A 27,444-nucleotide genomic window follows, 5' to 3' on the forward strand; every position below is an offset into this window, starting at 1 on the left:
GCATGATTGGTTTTTAAATGTGAGGATATGAGATTTGGGAGGGATTGGGGCAGAATGGTATGGTTGGCTGTGTCCCTACCCAAATCTCATTTTAAATTTTAGCTCCCATAATTCCCTCATGTTGTGGAAGGGACCCAGTGGAGATAATTGAATCATGGGAGTGGTTTCCTCCATACTGTTCTCATGATAGTGAATAAGTCTCATGACATCTGATGGTTTTATAAGGGGAAACCAGTTTCACTTGGTTTTCATTCTTCTCTTGTCTGCCACCATGTGAGAGGTGACTTTCACCTTCTGTGATGATTGTGAGACCTCCCTGGCCACTTGAAACTGTGAGTCCACTAAACCTCTTCCTTTTGTAAATTGCCCAGTCCCTGGTATGTCTTTATTAGTAGTGTGAAAAAAGACTAATACAATCACATTGGCGGGTCGTGCTTCAACATATGAATTTGGGGGAAACACAAACATTCAGTCCATAGCAGTGTATGTGTCACTGGTAAGAAAAACACAGGGCTGGGATGTGAAGAGTTGTATAAACCAGTAGGTCATATCTGGACCCTCTGCTTTAACACAAGATTCTGCCCAATCTGTGGGGCAATCTGTCTTTCAAGGAGTTGTTGTTGCTGTTGTTGTTGTTGTTGTTGTTGTTTTCTTGAGACAGAGTCTTGCTCTATCGCCCAGGGTGGAGTACAGTGGTGCAATCTTGGCTCACAGCAACCTTGCCTCCCGGGTTCAAGCGATTCTCATGCCTCAGCCTCCTGAGTAGCTGGAATTAAAGGTGCACCACCACCCCTGGCTAATTTTGTATTTTTAGTAGAGGTGAGGTTTCGCCATGTTGTCCAGGCTGGTCCCAAACTCCGGACCTCAGATGATCTGCCCACCTCAGCCTCCCAAAGTGCTGGGATTACAGGCTAGAGCCACTGCACCTGGCCTAGGTGATATTTTAAAATATCATAGGAACCCAGCTGTTTCACAACTCTCACTTGATAAATTTCCCACTAGCTGCAGCCTCCTTTTTTGACCCAGAGAGTCTCTCGGGATGATCCAGTTCAGTTCCTTGGTGTTTTCTGATGGTAGAGATTGGATGGAGGGAAGGGCTTTCCCAGGATCACCCGGCAGGAGGCACTGACTAGCATTCAGACTTCCAGAGCCTCAATCCCTGGTTTTTCTTTTTCTTTTTCTTTTCTCTTTCTTTTTTCTTTCTTTTCTTTTTGAGACAGAGTCTCTCTCTGTCACCCAGGCTGGAGTGTAGTGGTGTGATCTTGGCTCACTGCAACCTCTGCCTCCCAATTCAAGCGATTCTCTTGCCTCAGCCTCCCGAGTAGCTGGGACTACACGTGCATGCCACCGGGTCCCACTAATTTTTTGTATTTTTAGTAGTGATGGAGTTTCACTGTGTTAGCCATTCTCCTGACCTCATGATTTGTGCACCTTGGCCTCCCAAAGTGCTGGGATTACAGGCATGAGCCACTGCGCCCGGACAGTCCCTGATTTTTCTACTCTTCCATCAGAAGAGCTGGAGTCAGTAGTAAAATAATATAATTGAGTCAACCCTTGATTCTAAACAACTTTCCAAAATACTAACAAAGCATGACTAAACAGTACTTCATTTTAACACATTTTAAAATAGAAAATGGTCCATGTGATGAGTACTTTTCATAGGCAAGTAATTATTTGGTAAAACAATCCAATTTCATTTTTTCCATTTTCTGCACAGCAAAATGAGGAATTCTATTATCTTAGCAGCAGCTTTATCCTTTCATCAATCCATCAGCATAGTTTCTTGCTATGGGAACTTAGATTATTGGCTTGAGAATTTTCCTCATTTCTTTCTTTTTTTTAAATTTTTATTTTTATTTACTTGTTTTTTTGAGACAGAGTCTCTCTCTGTCGCCCAGGCTGGAGTGCAGTGGCGCCATCTTGGCTCACTGCAAGCTCTGCCTCCTGGGTTCACGCCATTCTCCTGCCTCAGCCTCCTGAGTAGCTGGGACTACAGGCACTCGCCACCACACCTAGCTAATTTTTTGTATTCTTAGTAGAGATGGAGTTTCACCGTGTTAGCCGAGATGGTCTCTATCTCCTGACCTCGTGATCCACCTGCCTCGGCCTCCCAAACTGCTGGGGTTACAGGCATGAGCCACTGTGCCCGGTTGACTTTTCCTCATTTCTAATACAAGCATTTACTGCTATAAATTTTCCTCCTAGCACTGCATTGAATGCATCCTCCATATTTTAATATGTGACTTTAAAATTTTCATTCAGCTTTAGGTATTTTTAAGTGTCATTTGATACTTCTTTTTTGACCCATGGGTAATATAGAAGTGTGTTGTTTAATTTTCATTTATTTAGAGATTTTGCTATTGCCTCTTATTGATTTTTAATTGATTCCCTTACGGTCAGAAAAAAACCTCTGTATTATTTCAATTTTTTTTAAATTTGTAAGGTTTGTTTTATGCCCCAGAATATGGCCTATTATGGGAATATGAAAAAGCTGTGTTTTCCACTGTTGCTGGTAGACTGTTCCATGTTCTCTCTCTACATATATGTCAATTAGAACCTGTTGGTTGATTGTGTTGTTTCTATCTTCTATATCTTTGCTAATTTTCTATCTAGTAGTCCTATTAGTTTCTGAAAGGTGGGTGTTGAAGTCCTCAACTACAATGCAAATATACCTGCTTCTCCTTTCTGCTCTATCAGTTTTTGCTTCATGTGTTTTAAAGCCTATCACTTGGTGTGTGCACACTTAGGCTTATGTCTTACTGATTAATTGATCCTTTATTCTTATGTTCATGATAAGATGGACACCTCTTGCCTGTAGTAATTTTATTTTCTCTAAAGTCTATTTTACCATATATTAATACAGATACTCCTTCTTTATATTATTATTAATTTTTGTATGTATATTTTTTCCATGCTTTTATTTTCAACCAGCTATGTCATTGAATTAGAAGTAAATTTCTTATAAATGGCATATAGTTGGGTCATGGTTTTTATTCACTCTCCAATCTCTGTTGATTGGTATATTTACACTACTAGCTTATAAGGTAATTATTGATATATTAGTGTTTAGGCCTACCATTTTATTATTTGTTTTCTTTGGTTCTTGTTCCTGCTTTTCTCTTCTTGGGTTCCAGTGCATTATTTAACATTTTTTATAAATTCATCTTAATTGATTTATAGTGTTGTTGAATGTATGTCTGTGTATAGTTTTTATAGTGGTTGTTTTGTATATTACATTAGACATATGTGACTTATTTTAGTCTATTGGTATCAGCATTTAACCGCCTTGAATGAAGTGTAGACACATTATTTCTATTTAGGTCCCTTACCTTCCCCATTAAAAAAAAATCTTTGTCTTGAATATCAGTATTTTTTTCCAATCAAAAATGTATTTATAAAACTCATTAAGAACAGAATAGTCTTACGTATGTGCCCATATTTCTTATCTTTCCTTCATTTCTTCTTCTTTCCTGATACTCCAACATTTGTCCTTTAATCATTTACTTTGTGTTTGAAGAACTTCCTTTAGTCAATCTTTAAGAGTAGGTGTGCAACAAATTAACGTTTAGGATTTAAGTTTGGAGGATAGGAGGTGTATTAGTTTATTCTCATACTGCTATAAAGAAATATCAGAGACTGGATAATTTATAAAGAAAAGAGGTTTAATTGGTTCATGGTTTTGCAGGCTGTACAGGAATTATGATGCTGGCATCTGCTTAGCTTCTGGGGAGGCCTCAGGAAACTTACAATCATGATGGAAGGTGAAGAGGGAGCTGGCACTTCACAAGGCCAGAGCAGGAGGAAGAGAGAGAAGGGGGAAGTGCCACACACTTTTAAACAATGAGATTTTGAGATCACTCACTCACTTTCACTATGACAGTACCAAAAGGGATGGTGTTAAACAAAAACCACCCCCATTATCCAATCACCTCCCACCAGGCCCTACCTCCAACATTAGAGATTACAATTCTACATGAGATTTGGTGGGGACACAGATCCCTACCATATCAAGAGGCTTCTGAGGCTTCTTTTTAAAATTTCTTTTATTTTTTTCTTGGTATAGTTTTTGCCTCGTGGCTAGCTTTAATGTATGCTGATCTAGTTTGCTTTTATAAAGATGTTTAATTTAAAATAAGTTTTTCTAAGTACTATTTTTTTTTTTTTTTTTTTTTTTTTTGCATCTTGGTTTGATGATCCATTCCTACCTATATAGGCCCAGGACATCAAAACATTTAATTATGACTATACCACTCTGATTAATCTTATCTCATTAAGACATAAATTGCAAACCTTTGAGCTATACTGACCTGTCCCCAGGAAGATGTAATTAAGACACCTTTAGGAAAATAAGTAACCATACCATAGACTGGGAAAATGTATTAGCAATCTGACAAAGGACATACATAGATCCATATTTAAAGAGCTTCTACAAATACACAATAAAAAGACAAAACCTAAATTTTAAAAATGGGCAAAAGATTTGAATACACACTTCACAAAAGAAGATATATGAGTGACCATTAAACACATGAAAAGCTTTCAACATTAGTTGTCAGAGAAGCAGAAATGAAAATCACAATGAGTCACCATTTCAGACCCACTAGAAAGGCTAAAGTACAAAAGACACCACCAAATGTCATCAGGGCTGTGGAGTCAATGGAAGTCGTATGTAGTATGGGTGGAAATGAAAATGGTAGAAACACTGTGGAAAACTATGTGGAAGTTTCTTATAAAGTTAAGCATATACTTACCCTACGACTCATCAATGCCCCTAATTGTTCATTCATAATCAATCCTTAGGACTCGCATGTTTTCCCTGCCTCCATATTTTCTCTGCTCTTTATTTTACTATTCAAATGTTTCTTCTATTCTCTCATTTTCCATCTTCAATGGATTCTTTTGAACTAACCATAAAAGACTCATTTCTTCCAAATTCACTCTAAGTGGTATACATGTTATACCAAAATTATAATCATAATAATTTAGGATTAAATATCTATTTTGCCAAAATAAGATGGCAATTATTTTCATGATGATGGCTATAAATGTTAGTTTTGTGTCAAAGGTAACAATGAAAAGGGAACATACACCAATATAAGAAAGACAGTATTTGGATTTTAAATTTTGTTTCATGTACAAATAACACAGCATTCTTTTAACAATAGATCAAAAATCACATCATAGTCATTTGAAAAGTTAATTTATTATATACCAATATACACTTTCTGTAATAAAAAAGAAGCCTCCCAGTACATTGAGCCATCTTATAAATGAAATAAGAAAATAAAATTTTCATCTGTTTACAAATGGGGTTAATCAGCCCAAGTTATCATATGTATGTCTGCCCTGCAGTATATATGAATTTTAATCTTGGCTATGAAGAAAAAATGGTACTTTATTATTTGGCACTATAGGATGCTCTTGAACATTCAGGAGATACCTTTTTCCATTTTCTATTTTTGTATACTCTTTAGACGAGTGAAAATGTAAATATTTCTTACTGATGCTATTTGGCAGATTTTTTTTCAAATAATAGTAGCTCAAAAGTTATGATACTTTCTAGTAATGCTCAATTTCCATAGCAGAGTGCACCATTTTATGGTATTATGCCTCTAGAAAATAATGCATAAAACCAATATATTTTCTTAGGCACAGTCCAGAAAGTTTATTGAAATATGATTTAGTATTATCATACATGTATGATACTTGTATTTCATAATTGGTTTTACTAAAATATAAAATACACAAGTGTTCTTACTATGATTTGAAAATAAAAGTAGTAAGCTCCAGAAATTTTAGGCTGTGAGTAGGAATTTTTAAATCCATTTTATGTAAGTTTGTTATAGAAGTGAATGAGAATGATTGTGTGCATTTCTTTGTAGTGTTAGCACTTACACTTTTATGGAGAACCACTCAACATTGTATTAAATGGCCAAAGAAGGTCAACAAACACCTTTGTGAGTTAAACTGAACTAAATCCTATTTTAGACATGCTAAATTAAAAGAACAACTTTAGTATTGATAATAATTTGCAAAAAGGAACTTATTTTCTTGTAGATCATCCTATTATTGTAAATATTGAAGAAGAGCATTGCCGAACTATATATAACTTAGGTTTCAAATTTAAATTATCCCCAGACATTTGTAGACAGATACATATGAATGGATTTTTGAGCCCACCAACTTAATTCCCTGCACCCACCCCCAAAAAATATAAATGCTTTGTGAAGACAGAAAACTACACATGTAAAAAATAAAAATCAAATGTACCATACATTAACATTCTGATGACTACAGAATAAGATTATATACATAAACATATAGCAAATCACAGTTTCCTGCACTGAATATTTATCAAATAAAAATGTATCAAACAATACTGGGTAGTGTATTTCCACATGATTGTGGTCTTCTAAAAATTCTGAATGAGGATGGAAGACGAGAGGGAGAGCATTGTTCAATGACAAAAGTATGACAAGAGGATTTAGAAATAACATGAAAAAGCAGATGCTTTTATGAACAGGCAGTTTAGCTATAAGCATTATTTTTGTTGTTGCTCTATGATTGAAATAAAACCCCTCTCTATATTTAGTGTTTTAACATTTAAATATAGATGTTTTAACATTTACCAAAAAAAAAATCTATTGAATATAGAAGTCACTAACTCAATGTCACAAACAGGGTGGGCAAAATAACATTTTGCTGTTGACGGTAAGATGCTCTAGACTGGTGTCTGACCATTCATGTACCTTACAGAAGCCGTTCCTAAGACATGCCTTTTGCCTCTGTTAGTAAACAGACCAGAGAGTTTGGTGCAAGACTGAGAGAAGGTGTTAAATGGTGATAGCTTTGCCACCAGGACATTTTTGTTTGATGTTCTGAGAATACAAATGTTTGGTACTTTTTTAGGGAGTGCAGGGTGAGGAGACAGCAGGGGAAAGAGTACTATCTGATGACTGTTACATGCAGTTACCCTTATTCTGCTCGTAAAGCAGCAAAAATACACCTTCATCATCTCACATTGTTCTAGTAAGACCTGGGTAGAAATGTGCACCACAGGTTTTATTTTAAACACTCACACAACCTTCCTTGACAAAAACAGTGATTTTCCTCTTCTGCAGGTGCCTAGTGATATTACTGGTAAACGTCTTTGGAATCTTCCTGTTATTTCCTATGAATAACATTCCAATCAAGATAATTCAAATGTCTTTTGAAGTATAACTTGCAACCATTTCCAACAGAAAAAGAAAGTATTTTTCCTTGTGTTAGTGATGCTTGGAATTTGGAGGATCATAAATCCAGTCCATTATAATGAGCGCCATGCTTCCAATCATGAAGACGATTCCAACCACAAGGAAAATTAAAGCCTGTAATTCAGAGAGACTTTGTTAGGAACACAGAAACCATACTTAGTACAATTTGTTTTTTAGTTATTTACATAATATAGCAATCTGATCTATATATTGAGCCATATTATTCTTTTTTTTTTTTTTTTTTTTTTTTTTTTTTTTTGAGACGGAGTCTCGCTCTGTCGCCCAGGCTGGAGTGCAGTGGCCGGATCTCAGCTCACTGCAAGCTGCGCCTCCCGGGTTCACGCCATTCTCCTGCCTCAGCCTCCCGAGTAGCTGGGACCACAGGCGCCCGCCACGTCGCCCGGCTAGTTTTTTGTATTTTTTTAGTAGAGACGGGGTTTCACCATGTTCGCCAGGATGGTCTCGATCTCCTGACCTCGTGATCCGCCCGTCTTGGCCTCCCAAAGTGCTGGGATTACAGGCTTGAGCCACCGCGCCCGGCCGAGCCATATTATTCTTAATAGCTCAGATGCCCAGGCCTAACCGATCAGTCAATTTCGAATCCTAGTTGGAGAAGGAAGATGAATACAGTGGAGAGATACAACCTATAGGTTCAACAATGGAGTAACAGTTAATTGATTTGGTACGTCAAGAAGATGGAATACCCTGTGATTATTAAAAATCAAAGGACAGAAAAATATTCAATAATCTAGAGAATGCTTACAATCTTTTAGGTGAAAAAGAGCAGGTTATAAAAGAATAGCCTATATGATATGATTCTAATTTTATAAAGCAAACAAAACCAAAAGCTTAATAGATGTGGCAACAAAAAGTGTATATATGTGTGTGTGTGTGCATACATATAATATACACACATATATGTAAAGACATATGTACATACCTACATATAAAATTCTTCAACATTTTAACACTAGAAGAGGCCTTACATTTTATCACATACTTAAACCTCCTAATTCTACATATAAGAAAGCAGCAACTAAAAATTTTTCACTAGAAAGGGTCTAGGAGATAATTGTACTCATTTCACAATTGGCCAAACTGAAAGTAGGTCACAAACAGGACAAGTAATTTGCCAAGTTCACACTGCTGTAAAAATCCAAGCAAGATGGGCTACATAGAGTTAAAATTTGGGGGCAAGCTGCTGGATGGACCTTTTGATACCAAACTATCCTGAAGTCCCCGAAACATCCCAAAGGTAAATGACTTCAAAGGAAAAATTCAGAGTAATTCAGTAAGAAATATTATTTTCAAGTCTTAACATGACTTTATTAAGGAGTGAAAGATAGTGTTTCCTTACTGGAAAAACAATTATTTCTAGCATTTGTTTCTATAGTAGTCTTATGGAAAAGAAATGTATACTCCCTGATTTAATAAGACTGTATTTTGTATCTAAAGAGGTTAACAGAACGATGAATGGTTCTGTGCTGGATCTTAGTCCACACCAGGGACAACAGGCACTATGGAGGGGAAAACAAAAGCAACATCTTTCTTTTGGCTTTGCAAAACTAACAACCATGACCAAAATATTTCAATTATTCCATAACACCGCTAGAGAGTCTAATTCCTTCTTGCATGATTTTCTGTGGATAGTGCAACAGCAGCTTGGTATTGGACACTGCTATGTGCCTGAAGCTCATGTGCCTGTGGGAAAGGCTACTACTATTTGACATGTATGACAGACTTAACACAGGATATTTGATATTTGAAGTAGAATCATTTGAGTTTCAGAAATATATCTCCTTTCTCTGCTACCAGAGAGTCCTAGCACATTTTTGATTTTTGGTTCTTGTATATTGATTCATTTTTCTGAACTATGTTATTTTCCAGTTTATTCTAATTACTTGGAAGAACAACTAATAATGGGGGAAATTGCAAGGTTTACTTACCCCGACCTTTTGGGGTGACCTAAAAGGTTCTTTCTTGACAAGTTTAAGATAAAAAACTGCTGGAAGAATAAAAATCAGCATAGTGGCAGAAGAAGCCCCTGAGAAGACAAACACAGGGCAAGGTCAATGTCTTATCCAGCAGGTCTTAGCAAAGGAGATGCCAGTACACACTTTAAACAAACCAAATATAAAGCTATCCTATACTTAGCACTAAAAACACACATTCAAGTCACATAAGCTCATCTTGGCTATTTATTCAGAGAAGATATGTTTATAGAGATAATTAAAATGTACCTAACATCAAAGCTGCATAAGTATATGCAACATATAATGAGCAACAAGAGGCTGAATTTAACACAAATTTACAGGGGATTAGTAATATAAATACATACTAAGGCGGCTGAACTCATGACACACCCTATCCACCTCTTACTTTTCAAGTTGCCTACACATGGTTCTTTTAAAGTTTTAGATTGTGTTTAAAATTTAAGTAACCCCTCAATGAGTAGAATGGAAATTAATGGACCATGCAGTTATGGGAAATACTAATAATACACTTTACATAATCAACCTCCTATTCCTCTGAAGACACCTTTTAATGTTCAGCTGATACTCATAGTAGTATCAGAGAGCTTCTGGTAGGTAAAAATCTATCTTCCTCTTTTTCTGATGACAGAGCTAATACCTAAGTCCAAATCCTGGGTCCACACCAAGGCATATGACTTGACTTCTATGAGGGTCAGTTTCCTCATCTGTCAGAAAAAGCAGCTTGACTAAATGGCCTATAAGGTGGCTCCCAGTGTCACTTAGGAGGAAGAGAAAGTGACCAGCTCAATCACCAGAGCCTCGCAGGGATAAAGGGAATCCGTGAGCCTGAGAAAGACGGGGATCTGGATGACCCAGCACTGGTTCCCTGTCCACCATTTAATGGGGCGTGAGTTTGGGTTGATCGAATTGAAGCCTTTCTGAAACTCACCAATGAATCCGAAGATGTATTTTATAGTTGGCACAAGGATGACCAGAACATTATTAAGTGCAATAAGCATGGCTGCAATTAGGAAATGTCGTATCCAGCTGAAGGGTCTTTTGGGAAATAACAGTGTGGTCACTGATGTACGAATCTTAAACAAGAAAGTTCAAAGGCAAGATCATTTATTTGTTTTTGACTTTATTATTTCAAATATTCTCATCACTCTAATGCATTTTCCTTCTTTTTCTTTTTCCCAGAAAAGATCTTGATGCTTTTTTTTTTCAATTGTTTTATTATTATAAAGCATACATAACATAGAACTTACCATCTTAACCATTTTTAAGTGTACAGTTCAGTGGTATTAAGTATGGTCATTTCAGTCAACAACAGACCACATATAAGACAGTGATACCCTAAGGTTGTAATACTGTATTTTTACTGTACCTTTTCTATGTTTGAGTACACAAATACTTAACCATTGTGTTACAGGTACTTACACTATTCAGTACAGTAACATGCTGTACAAGTTTGTAGCCCAGGAGTACTAGGCTATGCCATATAGCCTTACTGTATAGTAACCTCCACCATTTAGGCTGCAAGTACAATCTATGATGCTTGCACAATGACAAAATTGCCTAAAGATGCGTTTGTCAGAATATGTCCACACTTTTAAGCAACACATGACTGTACTTTCATCTTGTTGTGCAGTCTTGATGCTAACTTTTGATATTTGAGATGGAGTGTCATTTTTTCCTTAGCGTATTTTATAAGACAATATTTTATGTGTTCACTTCCTTAGTTTTCAGAATTTATTGTCAAAAATAATCTCAGTCAGAAAGAGATAACAGGTAAGACACATAATTAAGAAACACAGTAAAACCCTTGTTGATCATGAAACATGTCTCATCAGACTGGATGAAACATTAAGGGCAAGCACTGAACTGATTTACACAAGATTGTGAAAGGAATTTTTACAAATCCAGGTTTTCCTTAATTTTGCATTTTATTTAACATTTTTAAATAAAATTTTAGGGTGGCATCTTAAAGTTTTGACGTTTTTGTGTTTGCTCCTTCCTCTTTCTCTCCTTTGTACCTCTCCCTATCAATAGATTGTAAATCTATGAAAGGCAAGGAATAGGACCTAATAATGTAACCATTCCTCAGACTTTTTTGCTCAGTGTTGTGCACGCAGCAGGCACTCAATAAAAGCTTAAATTAAATTGAATAGTAGGAATCTTTTCCTTCCCTTCAGGATCCTTGACAGATTTCAGCCCTACTTCAGCAGTTGAAATAAGTAGGCGAAGGGTCAAGAGAGGCTCACTTTGCAGCAGCTGCTCAAGTTACTCTGTTGTAACTGGATAAAGATCCTGTGGGCAGAGGGAGGGAGTGACATTTGTGTTTGTACAGCTTAACAAAGTTGAAAACACTCTTATCTTTGGAATCTTTTAGAGGACACTTTTTTGACTTAGTGGAATTACTCTATCAGCTTTCCAGTAAGTGAATGCTTCGGTTAAGCCAGGAGTTCACATTTTTGGAAATGCTGTGATTGATTTTCACTTTGAAATTTTAGTTCTGAAGTCACTTAAGGTGCAGAGATGGGAACTCATTTAAAAGAGGGAAAACGTCAAATATATTTTGAAACATGTATGAATGACAAAAAATTCGAACTAAATAGCTTGCAATTTCTCATGTGACATTCCTTTCATACCACTTCACCAAAAATTAAAGCCATCTGTTTAGGCTGAAAAGGCAATTTCATTTCTAAAATGACAAACCAGATAGTCTCTGGAAACAGTTTCAGAATAACGTTGTAAAGAATTTTAAAAATTGGATTAGTGAACATTATGAAACTCATTCTGAAAAGTAAACTGAGGAAAGCAAATGGTGTGATATTGTTTTCCTCAGTAGCCTATAATTCTTCATTATGATCTGCATTTAGTGCTTATTCAATATTGTCAAAACTGGTCTAATTGGTAGGCTTAAAATAAGCTTTTTATGGTATATACATAGTGCTTGAGGACTTAATTTGTTTCACAGTGTTAAACAGATAGAATAAACAAGTACGAAATATAGGTTCATTTTCAGAAAATAGTCACAGTTTGTTTTGTAGTCATTTGTTAAAATGGTGCATTCAGGACAATAAGCTGAGTTCGAGTGAGTTAGAGGCAGTCCTATATGTCCAGGGCCTCTGAATGGGAAGGCAGTCTCCTGGCTCCCAGAAAGACTACCATTTGGCCTGATGATATGAGAGGACAGAAAGTTTATGGGAATAATAGGTAGAATGGTTGGAGTAAACGCAAACGCTTCCTCCTCTTTGTGAATAAGGAATAAGAAAATTTCAAACAGAACTGAAGGTGGCTTCCAATGCATTCCTGAAGAGGGCAACAGAGTAAAGAGGGAGGGAGGTACTGGGCTTGTGGTGGTGGTGGTGGAAAAGATCAGGAAGGAAACGTGCTGGTCATTCCATGTTAAAGTGCTTCCCTGAGGAGTGAGCCTAGGACCAAAAGTCCCCAGCAGTTGTTTACCTTTGCCAGGGCAAGCCACTGCTGATTCCCACCGAAACTTATCTGCTCTTACACTTAGCTATGTGCCCTTTTCTTTACTGACACAAGTTGCTAGGAACCTGGAAATGTGGGTCAGATGCTGTGGGTGAGGGGAAGTCCCCAGCACCATCCAGGGCCTCTGACCCAGAATGATTCCATTAAGGTCTACGCAGCTCTAGAGAAAACATCTGTTATTTCCAGAGCAAGAGTCCTGAACAGGATCCTGTTAGGCGGTGCTGTATTCTGATGCAGGGGCCCAATGTGAAGGTCAAAAATGTGGAGGCACAGGAGGAAGTGAGAGTCTTAGCTCTAACTCTTTAAAAAAAAAAAAAAAAAAAAAAAAAAAAAGCGTCTCCCATTGTTTAGACGGAGCTCACACTTTGATTTTGCAGGTTTGCTTAAGGCAAGGATGTTGGAAATACCTACGAATCACTACTCCACTGCAGTTCATAGCAATATAGGCTGCATTTCTATGTCGATATCTACATATACTTCAAAACAGGAGATCTGAAGGCAACATAAGTGAAAAGAATTATTTTAACTATAAGATGAAATACAAGTAGCTAGGGATCTTTTTTCAAAGGCATAGCAGGTGAAATTTGAGTCTGTGTGCTCATGATATATCCATTAACATTATTTGGTTTCCTGTTCTTTATGGAAATATGGGAACTTTACTGCATAAAGGGAAGCATAAGCTGAAAATGGCATGATCAGTCCTCTGGAAGGAGGTGCCATTCCATAATAGATACCCTGCCCACTACTAAGAGAGAAAGAAATGTTGGGCTGCTACTGAAAACACTATCTTAATTCATTTCATATATTCACTTGTTCAACAAATCCTACAAGCAGTTACTATGCACCTTTTACTAAGAAGGAAAAAACTAACCTGATTGGAGAAAAGAAAGATAATAAATGAAGTAGAGAAAAACAAACCCCAGTCATATCTTCTCAGAGTCCTAAGAAAGAGAGCCCAGCTATCATGTTGAAAGAAGAACACAAAATAATGCCTAAAGCTGATAGATTTTAATCCAGATTAGGTTTAATTTGTTTTATTATTAATATGTGGTGATATCAAGGCAAGTAAATAAACTTCTTATTGGTCAAGAGTTCCTTAAATGAAATAAACTGTCAGGAGGAACATGCTGTGAGTCAGCATTTGACACATTGAAAATCTGAGCCCTAAGTTATATGAAATAAATAAGCAAAAGCACCAATAACAACTTTTATCATTTTAATAAAGAAAAAAAATTGAATTTAGCCTCAGAGGACTTGATTGAGATCCACTCAAGGAAGCTGGACTACTCTCTGTCACCCTCTCTATGTATCCATCATCTATAGGGAGGTTTGGTTCATTTAGCCCAGATCCTCAACCCAGCTGAATTCGTTTCACATGTCACCAAGGGAAAGAGTGTCTATGCTTTTGCTAGAAAAGGCAGTTTATACATTTCAAGACAAGGCAAGATTCATTTGAAGACTGTTTTTCTTCCCCAGCACGACTGAGTTCACCCTCTGTGCCAGTCACTGTGCACATCCGCAAGTCCCAGAGACTTATGACTCTGTGGGGCAGTGGAGCACTTACATAGATTATTTAAATGTAACATTACAAGGGTGAGGACAGGATAATGTTCAAAATGTTTTATAAATGCTAATGTTGAGTGGAAATACATAATGAAGGATAGCAGTTAGTCATTTTTCTGAACTCTGGTTCTTATGGTCAATTTTAGTTCTAATGGCATCTAATGTTTACACACTATTGCTGTTCCTGATGGTCAGATTTATACCAGTGCTTTATTTCTCACATAGGGTAAGAATTTCTAAGGGGAGATTTGGATTTTCCATGCTGAGGTGAAATGTTCATCAATAAATTACTTCTACTTCCCATGACAATAATTGCAGCCATCAGTGTTGGGCTATGAGCTGGTTGAACTGTTACCAGCTGTCTGTGTGACAATGGCCAATTCTGGCAATCCCTTAAGACCATGGTTTGAAAACACTATATGAGTGTGAATAAAGCAATACAGAAGCACATTACAGATTTCTTATGCTTTGATTCTACAACGATGTGAGTGCTTATACTGTGCCAATATTTAGTGAGTGATTTTTTTTACACATTAAAAGAAGGGCTCCAGATATTTTCTCAGTGAAGTTGTTTGCCTGGCAATTTTATCCTATCATATACCTTCTGTTTATAGTTATCTTCTGTCTTGTACCCAAGACAGAGCTGATTTTAGGCTAAAGCTATGTGTATGTCATCTGAAATACTTTCAGATATATTAGGGGCAAGACATGATTTAAGAGTAAAATATTAGCCACCATAGTAATACGGATCTGATTTCATGCACTCATGAAAAAGGAATGTGCCAAAATATATTTCAGCACACAAGCTGCATTTAAAGTGACCACAGTGTCATTATAGAAATAGTCTTCATATGCCAGCCCTGTATGGAACACTATGTCCAGGACAGTGCTGGTTACTGTGTCACTTATTTTTTTCCCCCTCAAATGAATGAGTAAATTCAGTGTTTATGAAAGAGGAGTTGGCAGGAGGGTGAAGACCTGTGTTTATCCTTAGGTGGTGGTTTTAACTCGCACAGCCCAAATTTTCACTACCAGCTCTGCTCTGGGATCTCAGAACAAACTGACGCCAATGACAAATGCCAGGAAGGGGTGACCTAGTGTGAGTCTGGCAGAGGCCGCATGTGAAAGAGATATGTGATAGATAGCATAACTGTTTTTTGAAAAATTTTTTTCTGGTATATAATTTACTTAACATGAATCCCCTTTTCATTAGCCTTCAAGGCGTCAGGTTAAATAAGGCAACTTTTGGATATTATTGCAGCATGACAAACTGGAAAAAAAATGAAATGCCTTCAAAACTGTGATGAAATTCAACATGATTTGAAAGTTAACATGGTTTTGGCTTTCAAGGTTCCGAAGTTATATGAATTCCTACTCAGTTTTACTAATCCACAAGATGGAAGCTCAAGCTCCACTTTTCAAATTTGAGTTTAAAAATAAGTTTTATGATTTTTTTCTACACTGTAAAAATATCACCTGAAACTACTTGCTCTATCTGCACATTAAATGGCCAATTTTAAGTGGCTCAAAATGCTATAGGAAAATAACAATATCCTCAGGCATTGCAATTGCAAACTCACCCTATAATTAAATCAAAATGAAGGTAGAACACATGTGCTAATTTATGGGGTCAAGTAGGTTTCTTTCATCAAAGTCTTATGTACTTACTGGGAACAGGACAATGGGCACAGTTAGTGTTACTGCCACAAGGACTGCCAGGCGAACCATGAGAAGAGGGATGTCGAATGTATATACTTTGCTGTAGGCATGAAGTAATTCATCTTCAGCTTCTCCTACATCAGGAAGAAGAGAATGAGCCCGCTTGGTGTTGTCAAATCAGCACGGGTCACTTATGGCAACATTTTATAGAGAGAACACAGAATAGAGGAAAAGACCTAGGTTTGGGAATCCAGGCACCTCTGGTCTTGCCTCTGAGCTCATTAGCTATGCAACCTTCATTCAAATAAACAAAGAGGTCCTGAAGCTTATAAAGTTGCAGAAGCTATAATACAAAATAAAGAGCCTCTCAAGCTCATTTACATTGTGATACATCTATCTCTGCTGTACAGAAGCAATTACAAATCAGACAAAGACTAAGGTGTTCTTGTTGAAGGGGATGAGAGGCCCAGGCCCCATATCTTCTCTTTCCCAGCCTACCACCTCCCCTGCCCCAACCTGTGCAGCCACTCCTGATGCAGTTTACAAAGCCAGTGTATAAACTCTAGGATGAATGATTGCTACCATTTTTTCAAGCTCAACAACTATGACTACATCACCACCCTAAAACAGATATTTTTGGGCTTTTTCAAGTTTTTGCTTGTCTTATGAAACTCCTTAAAATAAGTATAAGTAACATGCAGGGATAAATTAGTATAATCTTTATAGGGTCTCCCAGTAGATACTACTCTAAGATGAAGATGCTGCCCTACTTGAAAACACATTCATTCAGGATTCCAAACACAAATAACAAGGAAATATTTATGGAATCAAATGTAGTTGGATTTCCACCTCAAGATCAGACAAAAAGGAGTGAAAATACCTTCAGTAGCATTGACCTTGACATTCATTATTTCACAACCAGCAAAAAGTTAATGCCCAATCTAAAGCACATGTTTGGTTAATAGTCAAATATTAGTCAAATAGAAAGAAAACCTAAGCAAATGGTGGCCTACCCCTGAATCTCTCCTCCACAATTTGTCATACCTTCAATTCAATTTACCAAGTCAGTAGGAAAAAAACATTAAGTTAAAAACCTTAAAACGAGGCTTATACGAACATATATTTATATTGATACACTGATTCATGTAAACATATGCTACCAGGTCAATAACGTGATTCCAAGAAATCTGTATATGTGGCCACACTTCATGGAGGGAGTACAATCCTATTCCCTCTGTGAACTGTTAAGATGCCAGAGAGGAAATGTTGCAGGCATAATCTAATGTGGTCACAGTCACTTTTTTTTTGGTAGTGCATTCTCAGATTAAAGGAAATTCTGTCATGTCCTCTTTCTTAGGAAATCATTTGGTATAACAAAATAGAATGGATGTGTCAGAAATTTTAGCTAAAGTCCCAAGCTCCCAAATTTGATTTGACTGGTAAATAGGAGGCAAGTTGAAACTTGAGGACCTGGCAGTTTCCCTGCCATTTGCTTGGCAGTTAATACTTCCATCAAAGGAGCTTTATCACATGCAAGTGGATTCATTCTCGTTACTTCTAGCCTGAGTTGGACTATGGAGTCTAGCCAAAGAAATATCATCTATCCCTAAAGGAAAATAATTTCACTTGAGGGATATTTTTTATAAAATATGTGTTAATTCACAAATTGTTGTAACTTGTTAGCCAGGCTGAATCAGGCCCCATTTCCTCAGGTCAAGTGACAAAGCTAAAATAGTATATTAATTGAATATGTGTCATCTATAGATCATGCTTATAGAAGGCAATTAAAAAAATCATACCTACCCAGGTCAAGGATCAGCCTAACAAGGATTTGCACATAGAGAATGACTTTCACAGAGTGACCTACCATAGAAGGTTAGGTAACCAAAGAGGGCAGCAAGCAGGTACATGACAAGCATCCCCGTGATGGAAATATTTGACACTGTTTGCATTTTTCTCTGGGACCGACTGGAAAAATAAAGAACACCAAGCTTTGTTTTTTAGACTTACAAAAAAAAAAAATCACTTTTCAAAATTAAAATAATGAATAAAAAAGTGTATCTGTATTGTTCATCGTGAAGACATATTTCTAGTACATAAACTTATAGCTGATTTAAATTTGTCTTAGAGAGCTAATGAGGATTCATTTCCATTTTTCTTAAACACTACTCCTTCAGTCTTAAAAACAATCATTTCCCTAGAAGAGGAATAGTCTACTTCATGTCGGTCAGTAAGCCTGCCCACTGAATAAGAATGTAATTAACATAAAGATCAAACAGGCTTCTAACATAGAAAGTTTTTGCATTTCATAATGACATGACTTTAGATGAGGAAAAGAACCTATGAGAGTCAGCAAAGTACTACTGCCAAGAGTCCAGACTACTGGGAATCCTGACATTGTTACCTGAAAAGCTTCTGGAAATCATTCTAGAGGGAACCTGACTGCCAAAGATCAATTGTCAGGCTTCTGGAGTAACTGCTACACGTGATTTTCAAAGTAAATCAAAGACTCCAAAATACTTGAAAGTGTTCTGAAATTTTTTATGAGGTAAATCAGAATTGATGGGAAAAGTTTTGCTATTTAGTGAGAATGAAGACTGAGGTTACTGATGTCTAGATTAAAGAAGTTGAGAATTATTATATAATACCCTTCCTTAAGGGAAAGAGGAAAACAGCTCTAATGAGTTCATATCCTTTGTTCCCAAGCAAATACCAACAACTTCAAAGGGAAAAGAATACAAACGAATCACAGACCATCAGCTGGAAGAAACAAGATTTTCTAGCCAGTGACTCTATCGTACAAATAAGACAACAAAGGACAGATATTGGCGCATCTCTTGTAATGAATCTGTTGTAGACAAGGCTTAGGCGCTGACTGTAAATGACATCAGTGGCTTATCGAGGCTGCCCCCAACCGTAAGTTTTGGTCGTCATGGGTGTTTTCATTTCTAGTCCAGCTGACATCACTTCTTCCTAACAAAATTTAAATTTCAATTCCCAACACCTGCCAAAATTATTACAACCATCGGCTCCTTGTCCACCTGCCATGAACCCCTCCCCTGAACCATTATGGTGGAGAGAAAGGAGAGAAAGAAGCAAATAAGGTAGTGCTGTGGTGGGCTGATTCCCACCTTTCCGATTAAAGCATGTTACTGAGGGTGGGTGGAGTACATATTTTCTCTGAAGAGGAGGCTATAAACTGTGTTTCCTCTTAAAGAACCTTGAACATATGAGCAGATTTTCAAAGCAAATTAGAATGCTAAAATGATGGCTGCCTTACTCTTTAAGTTCACTGTAGATGGGAAGGACCTCAGGGTGGCATACAAAAGCAAATGCTAGGATAGGAATTGCATAGGCCGTCTGAAAAACAAAGACAACACCACGTGTTTAGCATTCCAACATAGATGGTGATCTCAGGCCATCTTAGTTTATTGAATAAAAACTTAGAAAACACATAACTGTACTCATTAGAAGCCTGGACCTCTCACTTACCCGGGAGTTGAATACAAAGTATTTAGGTTGACACTTGTCATCACTATGAGCTTCATACTCTACTCCACTGTCATGAAGAGAGCCCTTGGCCTGGTTCTCATCCAGCCCCACAGGATTGCGGTGGGTGTAATCCATCATGAAGTTCACATCAGAACTCTCAGAGTTGTTGGGTAACATTACTACATGCATTGGAAGCGTGTTGTTGAATGACAGATTTCCAACACTGTGATCCAAAACAGGTAGAGGGCAGGGTATTTGGAATTTCTTGTAAATCACCTAGACTCAGTCATTAAAAAAGAAAAAAATCAGCTTTTTGAGAAAAAACAATGAAATAAGAATCCATATGTGTGGCTTACGGGGTGGGGTGTGAGGGAGCTCAGTTAGGCATTCCTTTTAGACTAATGGACAAAGTAAACTCCCTCTAACCTCTGTTCTAAGGGAAGAGTTGGAGCTGTGATTGGCAGCTCTGCCTCTTACAGTTAACAGGACAATATTTTGAATGAATCCTTCCCACCCTCCTTCATGCCCTTCCATGAGAAAGATGATCACTTCATTATTTCTTCAAACTAAAGTGACATGGGCCTTCAAAACCTTCTTTCCTTCTCCTTTACCTCTTTGGGGAAATGCTTTGTAAATTTTGGCATTCATGATAGTGCAAGAAATTCCCTCTTTTGTCAGGGGCCTGGAGAGGAGGAGTTCTTTAATTCCACTGTCCTTGTCCTGTCTTAATGGGTAGAATGTGTAAGAGAGAATGGCTGATTCATGTGAATATGGCTGTAGCATTCTTCTTTCTCTTCTGGGATTCTTCTCTACTGTTCTAAATACCAGATTATTGTCATGTTCTTGCTTGAAGTGTTCCTTTTTATCCAATATATAACCAGTGTGCTTAGACCAAACCATTAGTGGTAGCTTTGATGTTCTACCTCAACTATCTTTAAATTGTAGCTGCTCTTTTTTTGTTCTAAATTAGTCTACAAGAAAATCACTTGTGATACAAGAACTATTTCATATTAGTGAAGTGCTTGAACAAAATGAGGACACTAATTTAGGCACAGGAAGAATCTTATGCTAACCAGCCTACAAGGGTCATGTCATCACGTCACTTACCACACTAACAAAAAACACCATGCAGGTAAGAGAAAATCCACTGGTATAGCCAAGATAACCTAGAAGTTAGAAGAAGCATTTTGGAAGGTGAATATGGCATCTACAATTAGCTTACCTATTTAAATGTGAAATAAAAATAAAAATATTTCCAGTTAGAAAATATCTTTACCTAAATTTTTAAGGAGTGAAAGTGGAAGAATAATTCCAACAGATACAAATATGATGAGGTAGTTGCCATTGAGGTACCATTCTCTAGAAGAGAGAGACAAGTATTTAGAATCAGAAAAGACCAAGTAGAATGAGTCACTTGATGTCACAGAGGGAACATAAGACATACCCAGTATTTTCTTCAAGTCCCATGAATGCTCTGATTACTTCAGGTAGTTCATATTTAATGATAAAGAGGTAGCTTGACATTGCTAAAATGGAAAATGTGACAGCTTAGATGGTGTGGATAGCACTGAAGTCACATGCAAGCAAGTTATGACATTTGGGATAAGTAAGATGAACATCTAATCCCCCAAATGGAAAAAAAACTCACTGTGTATTTGGCACTGCTTCCAAGTTCTCTTCCAAGATAGACATTTGACCCTCTAGCTTTTGCAGGTGGACCTTTGTTGACAGTATCAGGGCTGATTCTGTGTTAAAGCCAGCTCCAAAGTTTACAGTGAAGCTGCAGTTTTAAGGTTCTGCCCTCATTAGTTATAAATCATCATAGCTCATACTCAATGTGCCTGTGTTAGTGTCTATAACTTGGGCAGTAGTCTGGCAACAAAAGGCATGGCCAGCTGAGAGATGGCAGAATCAAAGGGCAGATCTGCAGAGTCAATACATCCCTTCTGGTTTTCTGCAGATGGGCACATATCTAGTCCTCTGGGTTCTGTCTGAGGAGCACACAAAGTCTCAGACCACTTATTGTCGGAACCAAAGTCTTCCTGGATTGATAAAAGAATACAAGAGATGACAACTTCTCTCCATCTTTGTCAGAGAAGTTCCCCACCCCCACTTCATCTTACTCTCCTTTTGGCCAACTAAGGAATTATATAAAGTGGCAAAATTTCATGAGCATCTAGGTAAGTGATATATGAGTCATTATCTACTCTTGTGAAAGATTTCTTGATGAAATCCACAAGCCCTCTCCCTGAAAAAATGAATATGTATTCATATGCATAACATTACAATTTCGCTGCATCATGCCTTTTTCAAGCCCATCCATTTGGTGAAGGATAACGCTAATTTGTTGACACATGGCCAAAAGATTCAGTTAAAAACAGAACTCACAAATTTTACATGAAAACTTTAAGTGTGTCCTACATCCTTCCAGTGAATTTTTGCTGACAGGCACTTTAAAACACACACTTAAATTTTAAATTAAACTACTGAGTTTAAAAATATTTTCTTCACTTCAAATGAAAGTAACAGTGGTGATAATAATTTCCCACATTGTTTAGTCCTGCACATTATTTCATTTGATCATCTGAAAAACCCTGTGAGATGACAAGATATATGTTGTTATTCTCATTCCACCGACGGAGATATAAAAACTCCAAGATGTTAAGTTGACATGTCCACAAAAACACAGCTTGAAAAGGACGGACTACATCTAAAACAGAAGGGCTGGTGCTTCTTCTCTACTGTCAAGTGAAACAATTTTTACAATAGCAGATGTATCTTCTGTACACATTATCTGGTTAATCTTTGCAAAGACCTTGGCTAAAGCTAAATCATACAGAGTGTGAACACAGGAGATATTTCTGATTAGCTGTCTTGGTATGGTACCATTCAATGTTAGAGCTATTAATTGCTGATTTTCAGTGATGTCAGTGATGTTAACGTGTTTGATCTTCAAAAATTCAGAATAATCCAGACATTAATCTGTTAATGTGAAAACATCTGCAGTAAATGTTAATTTTTTAGGGGATTGAGAAAATTAAATGTTCTAAATGTAGAGTTGTTAAATACAGAAATACGAGAGATTTCTCTTACACCAAATATCAACTAATCAAATAAAGTAACCAAAGTGAGGGCATTTTTTCTGGGGTGACGTTATAACATTTCATCTTACTCCCTTAAAGTCACACCTCTTACTTGTGTGCGGCTTGACCCAGAGACCGCTTTAAAGTTTATTCCATTATTTAGAAGCATAGTAGTGGCTATACTTTGAACCATTGCTGATGCTGCTGCCACTCAGCTTGTTGAGTTCAGGGTTAATTATGCTAATACCTGGTTATTGTTAAATTAGACCAACTATAAGGCAATCCTATGAAAAGGTTGATACTTTAAACCTTAATAAGTCTGAGAGTTCGAAACAAATGTAAAGTGGTCTATTTGTTGGGATTTGGGGGGCTAATATGCATATGGCTCCAAACCAGTAAAATGAGACCATTCTGATATTACTGTCAAATTCTACCCAAGATTGTAGTCTTAACATATAAAAAAAAATTCTTTAAGCACAAATCATTAAGATATGGCTGAATTTTATTTATCTGCTTACCAAATATCCATTATCAGGGCGAGTATAGTTAGATTACTAAAGAAATTTCTGCATTCCAGAAATCCTCGATAACTCCAGTGAATTTATTTATTAAAATGGGTTGCCTGTTTGCAAGATCTCTGTGCAAGTTTATTTATTGTAGCATTTTTATAACAGTGAAAAATTAGAAACAATCGAACTGTTCCTCAATAAGGATACTGTAAACCAATTATGGCACATCTGTGTAATGGAAACCTCAAAAATCATTAAAAAGAATAACATGCAAATATATTCAAGGCATATTATTAAATTTAAAAAGAAAGCTGAAAATCGGTATCATAAGATGATCCAACACTAACAATAATCAATGTATTTGTCGAATTAGGCATAAGGGAAAACCTATGAGTAGTTATTTCTGAGGGTGACTGACACAAACTTTTCTTGGTAATTTATATATTTACATAGTGTTTTAGTTTTTCACAATCATCATGTATTTGTTTTATAATTTTTTAAAATGCCTATTTAAAAAATTATTCCGGCAACTCCAGAGACACGGATATGGAAGCAGAGAACCAGGGAGGAGAGAAGCATATACAGAACACTTACTATGTGCCATATGTTACCTTATTTCATCCTCACAATGGCCTTTATAAGGTAATTTTATACATGAAACAATTAGGCGAAGGAGTAAAGTGATCTTCCCAAGGTCACAGATAGTGACAGAAACAGACTCAAATTCAGGTCCATCAGACTCCAAAAGCTTATTCTCTACTCAAGTGTTTTAAAATATCCTTTAGAAAACAGTTACATATCAGATACATACAAACAGGACCACGAGAACCCAGAGGAACTAGTATTTAACAGTCTAGAGAAGCGATAGGCCAGGTGAGCAAAGTGAGAGAGAAAATGTTTGTGTGTGTGTATGTGTGTGTGTTAGGGTTGGAGGACTTCGAGAGACATTCAAGGGGAGAAAATTGCCTGTGAAAAGAAGGCATGGATGATTTTTTAAAATATTAAAATTGTACTGTTAGGGGACTAAATATAATTTGTTATGGTTTGACACAGGACATGTAGGGTATAGATGATGGATAAATTGATAGATAGAGATAGATAGATAGATAGATAGATAGATAGATAGATAGATAGATAGATATGGGCATTGCTAGGAAAGGTTTAGAAAGATAAGCAGAAGAACTAGACGAAAATCCTGTGTCAGTCCAGTGAATTTAAGTTTTACCTTGAAAATAATGAGGGCATGCTGAAGAATTTTATGCACGACAAAAGTAGAAACAGACTTAAATTTGAGAAAGTTTATCGGGAGAACAAATTAGAGTTTATCTGGGAGCAGGGAAAACTCAAGCCAGGAAGACCAGCTAGAAGACTACTGCAATAGTCTGAGCTAAAAATGGTGATCATCTGTGGCCATGTGGATGGACAGAGAGGAGAGATTCAAGAGATAAGTAAGAGATCAAATGAGCAGAATTTGGCATTTGATTGGACATGCAGAGTTGGGGAAAAGGAAAGGTTTACGCTAACATCCGGATGTCTGTCCTCAGAAACTGGATGACTGCTGGTGGTATTCACTGAGGAAGGAAAGATCAGAGAAATAGAATAGCAGGTTTAGGGACTGGGTAGGAGGAGAGGGACTAAGTGTCACTATGTGGGGAGATGGTTGGGACCGTGTGCCAGGAAGCAGCCAGCGGGACATCTGAAATATGGGTCTGGATGCCTTCTGAGGGCCAAAGACACAACAGAAACCGTATGAAGCTGGTGGGCAAACACACCAATGAGAGAACACTGTTAAAAATATATATATTTCTAGGTCCTACACTGGAAATGATAATTCAGTGAGAATTATAATAATCCATAGACTCAACAAACCTGGGTTTATAGTGCATCTGATGCCTAGCCAGACATTTGCCTTAGTAAACTTCTAGAGACTGTCTGGTGGGCTGGCTCAGTGCAGGCTGCGTTTCAAGGACCACAGCATTTCGCCATGTTCCCCCAGACACTCACTTTTCAGTTTTGTAAAATGAACTCAATCACATATAGAAAACGTCAACCGTTTTGGCAATGACAGAAATAAGCACAAATTCTTCGATTTTTAAGAGCAACAATTCATGTTGTAATAACATTAAAAATCAAGAAAGCTTTTATTTTATATTTTAATTCTGGAATTCAATTGGCAGGGTTTTATATGTTATTTCATTCTTAGATATTGCTGTTTTTAATTAAAGAGGGACACAAATCTATTTAAGAAACTATAGTTTTAAAATTTAAGAACTATAAGTAGCAATTTTTCTGTATCTGAAGTGCCTGTTCATTGCTGTAAGTTTTCTTATTTACTGAACATGCTATAGAAAGTTTGCATGATCCATTGAAAAGTATATCCCCTACCTCCAATGTTCTGCATTGTAATGGAAACAAAAGCTCCAATTTTCCCCGGCCATCCAAATGCCTTTTCTCCTAATTTTTCATAAATCAAAGACCCTACAATCAAAGATAAAATAGCTTTGTTAAAAAGATTGTTTTAACGACTAAAATATTTTGTCATATAATTCCACAATGGAGTCTCAAACATGTAAATAAACATCATATAGAAATTATACGCCCAAAAGTTGCAACCTCAAAAACCAATAAGCAATATATCAAAATGTTCTCCAAACAAGAATCAATGGCTTTATTTATTTTAACTGCATGTAGCAAATCAAAACAGTTACTTCTATCATATGTCAGAAATTTCTCTTTTTCTATTTGTCTTGAACCTGATTCAGTTAACTTTCCCTCCTGCCTCTCACTTGCCCAAACAACTAAAAGCACTGAGAGATTGTGTCACTGGGCTCAGAAGAAAACGAAATGTGAAACTGACTACAATCATCCTAAGGTTATGAAGCAACAGACTGAAATACTCTTTTATGAGAATTAAAATAGAATGTGTTGAACTCAAGTGGTAGCATACCTCCTTCCTTTGCTGTTTTTAATAAAAGGTGAACTGAATACAATGATAATATTGCCACAGCAAGCAGCATGATTCTGTAAAGGGAAGAGAGAGTAGGTAATAAAGTTTCTATAATAAATAAAATGTAATTTTGTTAGATGTTACAATAAACGATCACATTCATCTTTTCAATTATAGACTTTCCAAAAGTATGTGGATTTGGGTGAGGCTGAGAAATTCTTTTCAGAACTCTACACATACCCTTTAAAGTCATAGAAATAGAATGTGCTGTATTTTACATGTCCAAATCTACTACCTGAAGTCCCTAACTTTTTTTTTTTAGATGTTACCCCGTTGTAGAATCTGGTTCACAACTTAGATGCTAAGTGTGTAGCAAAATTAGCAAATGCTACATCTACTTACTCAGCACATGGGAATATGTACATCATATTTGCATGATATTCACATCAGCACTTAGAATTAAAGGGCTATTCAATAATCTGACTAAACCTTAATCTGAAATCTAGGAATCCAAAAGCCAAAGTATGTAGTGTGAGCTGCATTACTGCTGATCCTGTGCATTAGATAACAAAGTACTTTGTAAGCTAGAGGGGCAGGCAGTTGCATATATAATAGAGAAAGCTAAGGATGGGGCAGGAAAATTCCTTTTTTTTTTTTTTTCTTTCAGAGTCACTTCTGGTGTCAGGACCCGCACATCCATGTATGGTTTCTTTATGTTTATACTGATTGGTGTTTTTCCAAATCTAAGATTTGGAGCGCAAAAATAAGAATGTTGATAGAAGCATCTACATAATAAATGGAGAAACAATGCCAACTTTTACCTCGAATTCAGAAAAAATTCTTTATCTTTGTTTATTTTAAAAAAATACACTTTCCCCACAATTGATCTAATCCTTTGGTAGTTCCCAGTGAAATCAGTAGTACAAATGTACATTTGGACCATGAATTATAAATTTTATAACCCCTGTAGCTATATTGTGCTCTTATTTTCCATGAAGTATGTCTGCCAGAACTAACCAATGACTTATTCCTATAATTTTCCATATGCGTTATGAACTTAACCCTTTTTAAGGAATAATGTAATTCAGATTATATAATTTTGTTCCCTGGAAAAATAATGTGCATTCCCTGCGTTCTAAACATATGCTTTCTCTGGCAGAAAATACTAAGAGTAAAACCAATAAAATACTGTGTCACTTGCTATAAATTAAGAGAGAAAGCTTAACCCAGTCTGTGCTACTTAGACACACAAAACACACCCCATCATGTTTAGTGATTTAATTGTTCTGACCACATTAATCTGCTAAAAAATGAGGCCCTCATTTTAAAAAGTGGAATATTCTTCTCTCATGAAGATGATCTATGACTGTAGGATTGGGTGAAGTTTTTCCTATTTCTATTCATCAGTGATCTATAACTTCCTAATTCATTTTAATAGTATTGTATAATAAGGAAGGGCAGCTT

At 36.7% G+C, this 27,444-nt stretch overlaps 1 protein-coding gene across 8 annotated transcripts in view; it reads right to left on the minus strand.

Annotated features, from left to right (window-relative positions):
• Positions 1–5,095: 5,095 nt before the first annotated feature.
• Positions 5,096–27,444, minus strand: part of SLC38A4 (solute carrier family 38 member 4) — a 67,891-nt gene continuing 45,542 nt past the window's right edge. For 7 of the 8 annotated variants that reach the window (XM_037997231.2, XM_073020649.1, XM_008002975.3 and 4 more), the window contains 12 exons: positions 25,981–26,054; positions 25,419–25,511; positions 20,886–20,967; positions 20,718–20,800; positions 20,549–20,607; positions 19,442–19,717; positions 19,230–19,309; positions 17,817–17,917; positions 15,959–16,083; positions 10,176–10,320; positions 9,200–9,297; positions 5,096–7,367 (listed from right to left, as the gene is read on the minus strand). In XM_037997231.2, coding sequence (XP_037853159.1) covers positions 7,266–7,367; positions 9,200–9,297; positions 10,176–10,320; positions 15,959–16,083; positions 17,817–17,917; positions 19,230–19,309; positions 19,442–19,717; positions 20,549–20,607; positions 20,718–20,800; positions 20,886–20,967; positions 25,419–25,511; positions 25,981–26,054 — 1,318 coding nt within the window. In that variant the 3' untranslated portion in view covers positions 5,096–7,265. The other variant, XM_037997232.2, reaches the window with a different exon arrangement.

Source organism: Chlorocebus sabaeus, chromosome 11 (genome assembly GCF_047675955.1).
Source record: "Chlorocebus sabaeus isolate Y175 chromosome 11, mChlSab1.0.hap1, whole genome shotgun sequence".
In the NCBI taxonomy this organism is placed as follows: Eukaryota; Metazoa; Chordata; class Mammalia; order Primates; family Cercopithecidae; genus Chlorocebus; species Chlorocebus sabaeus.